The sequence below is a fragment of the Caloenas nicobarica genome, chromosome 7 (genome assembly GCF_036013445.1).
Source record: "Caloenas nicobarica isolate bCalNic1 chromosome 7, bCalNic1.hap1, whole genome shotgun sequence".
Classification (NCBI taxonomy): Eukaryota; Metazoa; Chordata; class Aves; order Columbiformes; family Columbidae; genus Caloenas; species Caloenas nicobarica.
This window is the reverse complement of record NC_088251.1, coordinates 19,888,223-19,897,180: the sequence shown is the minus strand read 5'-3', so window position 1 is coordinate 19,897,180 and position 8,958 is coordinate 19,888,223. Positions and strand designations below refer to the sequence as shown.

The 8,958-nt window shown below is 39.9% G+C and overlaps 1 protein-coding gene across 1 annotated transcript; it reads right to left on the bottom strand.

Annotated features, from left to right (window-relative positions):
* Positions 1-749: 749 nt before the first annotated feature.
* Positions 750-5,090, bottom strand: LOC135990999 (interferon-induced protein with tetratricopeptide repeats 5-like). The gene is made up of 2 exons (XM_065639226.1): positions 5,057-5,090; positions 750-2,533 (listed from the first exon to the last, which is right to left on the bottom strand). Exons 1-2 carry the CDS (start codon positions 5,059-5,061, stop codon positions 1,096-1,098), a joined length of 1,443 nt encoding a protein of 480 aa, XP_065495298.1. The 5' UTR covers positions 5,062-5,090; the 3' UTR covers positions 750-1,095.
* Positions 5,091-8,958: the final 3,868 nt, after the last annotated feature.

Below are 8,958 nucleotides of genomic sequence, written 5' to 3'. Positions count from 1 at the left end.
CCACCCTGTTGTAAAGAATAATGTCTTTCAGTTTCATATCTGAAGATAACAATATCCTCCACCGGTTCACTCTGTCCTTTCAGACCTTCTTCCATTAACGTAGGCTCTGGGTACCCACTCCCTTTGCTCTAGGTGCGCTCTGCCCTCCATGTCCAGTTCTGCACATTTCTTGTGTGTGTTTTCTATCCCTGGTTTGTTTCATAAGCGTGGCTGCAGATAGCCAGCTCATTGGTATCTCAAAGACTGCTTTTCCTTCCACTCCAGATGTTTGCTGTAGCAGCTCCTGAGAGTGCAGTTTTGGGTAAAGTAGATGGATGTTGTTTTGCGCACAGTTTAATCCTTTGGTGCAATACCTCTGAAGCCAGCTTTGCTGAGAGTTCAGGAAAATAAATGGGCCTATCTCCTGACCTTTTCATATCCTGCCAAAACTTTATCCCTGTTACTTTTTCAAATGGCTATTTCCCTTTCTTTCATCTACTAACATGAGGATTGGTCAGGAGAGAGATATCAGAAGCAACAGTTGATGGATGCAATGCTCTTTAATAGTTCACAACAATAATACATATTTTGTAAGCTTTCCAGTGAACTAGCCAAACAGTAGTTATTTTTCATAGTTAAGCAACATACAAAGTAGTAAACTGAACAAGTCTCCAACAAATGTTTCTTCTAAATACTGCTTAAAAAAGACATATTTTTTTTAAAAAATGAAGAAACATCAGAAAATCCATTTGTGTATAAGCATGCCTTTCAAGTAGATAGATGAAATACTACAATATCATTCCCTTATCTTTTTCTCAGTAGAAGGTAAGATCTGATTTCCAGCTTAGAAGTTCTGTGTTCTACAGATCATCACTTAAACACAACCTGTATACCAGTGTTAGCATTGAAGACTAAGATAGCTTAGCTATTATTTAGTCTTTCCAAGCATGTTCTCTGTTGGTGAATAAACAAACAAATGAACAGTCATCATCTGCAGCTTCTACGTTATCACCAGAAAGCGATGCTACCAGATGTTTCATCTGGTTTTAACTTGAGAGCCTGTTGAAATGTCCTTGGGTTTGGGGTTTACTTTGGTGTGAAGGATTTTTGGGAGCTTTAGCTTGAGAGGGAAAGTCGTAGTTCACATAATGCACTCAGATATTCTTCATTGTCAGGATGCAATTCAACAGCTTTCTCATAGCACTCAATTGCTTCCTGTTTCTCACCATTTAGATTATGAATGAGTCCAAGTGTACCAAAATCTGTTGCATCTCCTAAACCTCTCTGAATTCTCCATCCCAACAATTCATTCAGAGCATTACTGCACTTACTTCTTGCATAGGAATCTTCTTCAATTTTTAGCCCTTCTCTGTAATACCTAATGGCTTCAGATTCCAATTTCATATGAAAACGCTGAAAATTGCCGTAATGGTAGTACAATTGTTGTTTATCATCATTGGATAGAATATTTATCTGAAATGCTTTCTGAAATGCCTCTTCTGCTTCTTCATACCTCTTTCCTTGTACATACATGTTTGCTAGGTCAACACACGCATGAAAAAATTTCGTCTTTTTATCAATTGCTGTTTTAAAATGAAAAATGGCAAGTCGGATGAGTTCCTCCACTTGCTCTTGAGGTGGGTATCTTGTAGTCTTCTTCAGTTGAAACAGCTTTATTCTGTAGCAGATTCCTACTTGGTGATGCAAAAAGGAAGATTTTGGTGTCACTCTTAGGGCGTTTTTCAAAATCTCTAGTGCCTTATCCACGTCTCCTTTCCTTCTGTAAAACATAGCAGCGTATCGCAGGAAATGAGGAAAATCAGGGGTTTTCTGCATTGCTTCTTCAATGTACTGCTCCCCTTCATCAACTCGCTCTACATCCTGAAGCCTTAATGCAAGTAATGCCATAGTGAAAGTATCCTTTGGATTCAGTTCCACTGCATGCTTCAGGAGCTCGAGGGACAGGCTTCTATCTTCACACTGGCTGTAGAAAAAATTTTCCAAACGATACATTGCTATTGCATAGCCAGTATTAAACTCCGGGTTATTGGGTTCATTCTTCAGAGCATTTTCAAAGCAATTCTTTGCTCTTTCATAGTATTTTCTCCCAAACTTTAAAAACGCCCATCCTTGTTCAGCACAGATGTCTGGAAGCTGAATCTTCCGTTGAGCTGTACTTGAAAGCTCTTTGCAGCTGTCTTTCACTTTGCTTACATAAGTTTGTGCTTCTTCATATCTCTTCATGTGGTAATAGATCCAGGCATAGTTCCCCCAGGTAACAAGACTTCTCCTGGCAATTTCATCTGGATGATTTTTTTTAATTTCTTCTTCAGCTATTTGGAGATTTTTCAGGGCTTCCTCATTTGAATTCTTTAGGTGGCATACATAGGAGAGTAGATTGTAATTTCTTATGTTGGATGTTATGAAAAACTTAACCTGATCTTCTATTGTTTCCTCTAGTTCATCAAGATCCACATCCTGCTTCAGCAAAGTCCAGGTAAAATGACATTCTAGCTGCAGCAGGGAGCTCTTCAAGGAATTATTGGAAATGGTACTAGAAGAAATCAAAGAAAAACTTACTTATACTCCATTTGCTTTCTGCTACTCTTGTTTTTAAACCAGGCATGATGTACTTCAAAAGCAGGCAATACCTCACCTGGTCCCACTAGTCAACTATACTGCAAACAAGCCAAAGCTGTTGGAAGCCATAGGTCTAAAGAGTTGAATAGTTATTTTAGTAATTATGCTTGCCAGTGTATGAGAGCACCTCTTATGTAGCAACAGAGCTGTTGGTCTGGACATCAAAGAGGAGGGCTAGCTTCTGTGGTAAAGCTGGCACACCTCTGGGCCTCAGGAATATACTTCCTATGCTGCGAACAATTGCTGAAGCCTACCCAAAAGAGGTAATCAAATAAACTTCCCTCAAAATAAAGTGATATAGTGCCTTTCCCATGTTTCTGTATATTTTATGGTTTGGATTATAATTTTTGTTTTGAATTTCCTGCATTTGTAAATCCTTGTTTGTTAGATCATAGTGCCATTTTAATCTTATGATTATACTGATGTATCCAGTAGCTGGCTCCTGGATCCTACCAGTTTCCCCAGTTGCTGGCACCTGGATGTACAGGCTCCCAAGTGTGCAGCCCTACTCACTTGCTGGTACAGACTGCACTCTCACTCACTTACTAACCCTATGGACGCCCAGAAAACGGCTCTGGATATCTAGTAGTTGGTCAGGGATCCTCTCACTGCCCAGCTGCCTCACACCTAGACACACACATTCTCACACATATTGACTAGACCCTGTTTACATACAACCAGTCCTTAATACCCCTTTTATCCCTCTCTATTTTTCAACATTGGCTCCTTCCCAAATCACCCACATTCCTCATTTCCCTGCCTTTGGTCTTCTCCCCAAACATTCCATAATAAGTCTCAATCCCCAAATGCTTTCCCCTGCATCCTGTACTCCCATTTTCCTAGGCAGTTCAGACTGTAAGGCACTCATGTAAGCCTGGCTTGGCAGGGTTGGGTGGGGGCTTGTGTCCCTGGCTGGGGAATTGGGGAGCTGCCACCCACCCTTGTGCCTCTGTGCTCCTCCATGTGTGTGGGGATGGATGGGCTGGTGGCTCTTGGGACAGCTCTGGGAGCAGCCAGGGCAGGCTATTATTTGTGTTCCCCCTCCTGCCTGTGCCTCTGTGTGGGTGCGCAGACCAGCTTTTATCACATAATCTATCAAGGATAAACCTTTACAGTGCAGAGAACACTTCAGTCCATATTGTGCTCTCCCTTAACAAAAGAATTATACATACCTTTATAACTGGGGCTTCTCAATCAAATCCTTCATTGTTAGAAAAATTTCTCTTCTCTCTCTCCTGTAAGACCTAGAGGGTCTAACAGCCTGTGTGGTACAATGTCTGCTGCCCCTCAACTGCTCAATCATGTGAAAGAGGAGATATCTCTGAGGTTAAAAAAAGGAGTGGAAACACTGGAAAAGTACGAGGAGGCAAATCAAGGAGGAATTGGGAAGCAATTTTTACAGGTTCTGGGACAGTGGGAAGGACACTGGGGAAAGCATCACTGAATACACATTTCCACCCAAACCATCTGACACAGAGGTACTGGAGGGAGGTTAGACAAAAAAGGTATTTATTAATGTTCTTAATGCATAAATTTGCCTTACAGACTTCTTTGCCTTTCTCAAATAATCTCCTTTGCCTAACTGATGTTCTTGATTGATATTAACAACACTTCCTAATTAGAAAGCCGTATGTGAGGTAAACCCACTCTTCTGGGATGAAGGAGAAGTGAAAGTAAGTTCCTATTATTATTATCACTATCTTGTTAGAAACCTTTGCCTACAGGTGAATACCACAGAACAGATATTGGCTCCCAAATCAACAGGAATATCTTGAAGTATTTAAGCACTCCAATTCAAACTGAAACATGTTGTTTTTTATTGCCTCATCAGAGAACCACGACAATGTCCATGGATGAAAGCAACAGTGAGGAGTAAGTAATGAAAAGACATTTCTGGAAAATGAATATTTGTGAATGTCACAAACCCAGGTTTGTTATGCAGATTAAATATAGTTAGCTTAGTTCAGCAGATAATTGGTAAATGCAATTTCCAAAGTTGTCATAAACATATGGGCTTATTGTATGTATGTGTGTGCATGCATGTGTGATTGTTTTCAGAAAACGTTACACCCCATCTTGTGCTCCATGCTGCAGCCCAGAACCTACACTGTCCTGTTTGCTGGTCCTCACAGTAGCAGAGATCAGAAAATAAATTCTCAGATGCATCAGTGCCAGCCACACATTTGGCTGCATGAACACAGTTTTTCTGACTGTCAGCTCTGTTCACAGAGACTGTCCCTTGTTGGAGATGCAATAACATTTCCATATTCAATAGCATTCTTATTTTATTTTGATTCTTCCAGTAAATATTCTGCAAAGTATTTTCTGCTGTTTGGATCGATAAAGTCCCTCACTGCTTACATTTATGTAAATAATAAGCATTATTTTCTGCAGCATAACAAAAAAGCATCTTTAAGAGATTGGGTTGTGTGCTTACCTCATGGTTTTCCTCCTCTGCTTGCTTGTCTTAAGGTAGCTTGAAAGCCAGAGGACTGCTACTCAGTGTTGTTGTGACTTCCCTTTTATGTGCTCCAGCCCTCACATGATCTGTGACCAGTTTAATGAAAACCAGAAAGTGAAACTACAGTTTATGTCTGAATCTGCAAAAGAAGCTTGAACAACTGCCAGCAGGGGAATCGAAACTTACAAGTCACTGAGCTGCTTTTTTCAGCCTGGCTCCGTGCCATGCATTACACTGTGTTGTGGAGAATGTGCAACAGCTCTTAACAGTTCCCAGCATTTACTGTGTTCAAATTCAGAGCTATCCCTGATAAGGAGAATGTTTCAGGCTACTGTAGGCTGAGCTGGTTATCATGCATAGGCTAGGGAAGGGTCATTTCCCCCTCCTGTCTCTGCTGATGCATGTTTGCACTATTTTGCACCATGCTTCGGGCTCCTGGTTTATTGGTATCGTGTCATCCACATAACACTCACACAACATCTCATCGCCCCTTCCGGCACTCCTGCAGATCCTGCTGTCTCCACATTGCAAGGTCTCTGCTATTGTACCAGGCTGGTATTTCTCTGCACTATGTCATTGTGTAAGAGCACCAAATATTTCACCCCACCTACAACAAGTTTGTGGCTGCTCTCTACATAAAACTGCAGTTATACTGTGCAAAGATAAAACAAATTAGATATAGACAATCAATTCAAGAAACTGTTGTCACACATGTACCAAGCAACACAAAGCTGTAGACAGGTCAGGACAAGCTCAGGCGCAGCAGGCCCGGCAAGGCTCGGTCCTGAGGCCATGCAAACTCAGTGCAAAGCTTATGGCCTGCTGCCAGCAACAGTAATGCCCTGTTACAGGGCCACACGTTAAGACAGAGATGGGGCATGGGCTGGGTACTAGAGCACCTACGGATATCAACAACTCACTGATGCTTAGTTAAAAAAAAAAAGAAATGCATACCTGTCTTGATAAAATTGATTATAGGGGTAACAAAGAGATCAAAGAAATAGTATCTAACATACATAAATAGCACTATATGTAGTAAATTTTGATGTAACCTGCAGCTGCAGACCAGTGAAGAAAAAGAAAGGTGTAAAAGCACATTAACAAATATTTAATATATCCTGTATATATCTATAATATATGTAATATATTAAGTATTTGCTAACGTGCTTTTACACCTTTCTTTTTATGACCTAAAGTGGATCCTGGGGAGAGGAAGGAGAAACACCATCACCATTAGCACCATGTTTCTCCCAAGACTGGAAGCTGGCGGCTGATGACTGTTGGCATTTTGCCTGAACCTACTGATCTGAATGCCTAGAAAAGCAGGAATAGAAACTAAGAAATGTCCATGCATGTGTGTGTAACAATTTTAACCACAATATTACTATTATTGTGACTTTTTCTGTAAATAAGTATTTTAACTGCATTATTATTATTTTTCTTTTTGTAATAATTAGATCTAGACTTTTGATAATTCTTGCATTAAACTAAGATTGTCATTATACATTATATACAACAAAAAAATTGGTTTTACCTATCTATATAAGATTTGCTTCCTCTTTACCCATAAATAAGATCTTTAAATAACATCACAGAACCTCTCTCCATTCTTGAATCCATTCCATTTTAAAATGTGAAAGAATCTTGTTAAGAAATACGTTTAGTTATATACTAATGTCCTTTCATAATTAATATGTGCAGAATTTGAGGTATGCCCCCCATTTTGTAGGAATAAGCAAATAAAAATGCATATAAAGGTGCCTCAAGAGGCTTCTCATTGTTCCTGGTATATGACAATGTCAGCTCCCCTCATTTTGTGAGGTTTTTAGCAGAGGCTGCATAAGGTCATCCCTTGGTCCTAACAGGCCAGAAAGTCATTTATATCAAACACTATTATCACCTCAGGACTGCTGCTGTTGCCATCATGCATCTCTGCAACTACAGACAAGAATTAACAGTATTCGACATTTTTATTTAAAAATCTGTATGATCTCTGACTGCCAATTTGTATGTTTTCAATAATTTTAGATTCTAGCTTACGAAAGCTTATCTTCTGTAGTATGAACAGTCCATATCCCCACCCTCACAAGTGTGTGGGAAGCATCTACGTAGGACACAAGCGAACCCCCGGATCTGGCAGTAAGCCGCGCTCATCCTCCAGGCTTGGCCGGGTCGTGGCTCTGTCTGGTGGCTCCAGCGACCCTCGGGCTGTCCACGGGGAGCCGGGGCAGCCCACAAGCCGCTAGGGAAGCACTCCCTGGGGAAGGCGCCCAGCGGCTTGGGGGGCTACAGCCTGCATAGAGTGAATTCTGGGAGGAAGTAACTCTTCAGAACAAGGCTGTCCTTTGCCTTTCACTCCTTTCCCTTCTTTTCCTCCTTTCCCGTATTTGTCTTCCTCCTTATTTTAAAAACAAAGCAAAACAGTCTTACATATGAGAACGTCTGGTTTCTACATGAAGTTGAAGAGCCTTAGTAACATACACACCTCTTGTGTCTCATTTAAGTGATTTTTTGTGTTTGTGTGTATATATTTTTTTTTGCTGGAGCTGATATTTCAGAGCTCAAGATAAAGGTTAGTATGGCTACTACTCTGAGTGGCATGCAACCCTCTAGCAATTAGGTATTTGATAAGTGGTGAAAAGAGGCAGTGAATTGGGAAAGAAAAAGGATTAGGGTATCTGCACAGATTCATGTATTTTATGGAAAATAAAGGTTGCAGGTAGTTGTAGAAAATGCATTTGAAAGATTTCTGCAAGGCCAAAATCAAATGTGGACACTAATGATTTACGATGCTACTAAATATCTATGAGTTTCTTGTCTCTGCTTCTGTCCCAAGTGGTTGTTTTCCTGTTGCTTGGTACCTAGCTTGGTGCATATGGGAAAACGCAGGAATTTTCCTTCTGGAATGCAAAAATTTGGCCAAGTATACATATTTTTACAAATTTAGTTGCATCTATATGCTTTGGTTTGACACAAACATTTATTGAATAAGTGCAGAAAAATGCTTAAAATAGAGTAAGTGAAAAGTTATGTAATGCCTTTTCGCAGTCATCTTTGTAACTCTCTTGGCACAGCACAGGAAAATTCAGAAATACTTCTACAGCCGTGCTGCTTCCACTTTGGGCTTACTGGAATCAGAAAGAGCTGCATTTCACAACAGCAAAGGCAAGAGCTTCCTGGAAAACACTTGTGCAGAAATGGGCTGGAAACAACAACTGTTTTCATATTTAATACAAAGACTTTGTTTACTTGAGTGTTCTGTATAGATACAAGAATAGGGAATGGCTTCCAAAATATATACACATTTTAGGGAGAAAACTCATCTCTGTACATTTCCTTGGAGCTGAAATGGATACCTGCTGAGAAAGAATTCTCCCATAGTATCATTAGCCAAGCCAAACAATTGCCTGAAAAGCAGTTTTCATTATTAAAATATTGTAAATGAACTATACTATAGTAAATGACAGGATCACTTTAAATGTCCTATTTTATGCTGGTTTCAATTTAGCCTAGTTTAGCATATAATTACTATGTTTGACAGCAGAAGTTGTGGCACTTTATAACTTGGGTTTTCCCCTGGAGGGGGAAGAGTACCCTGTAATTAATTTGATTGCAAACCAAAGTGAATCACTGAGCAATATTTTTGCTGTCCAAGTGTTTTTTTAAACAAAACGACCCTCAGAAATGGGATCCAGGAATGCAAAGGGTTGTATAGTGTCACTTGTATTGAGTGATGTATTCATGTATCAAAACAAGGGGATTCTATGAAAACTCCAATTATTTTCAATTAAAATCTTAATGCTTTCTAAATAAACATTTCTGTTCTTGACACGCTCCTGCTCTACCACTGTGTATTTTATGTCAGGTTTTTGTATTAC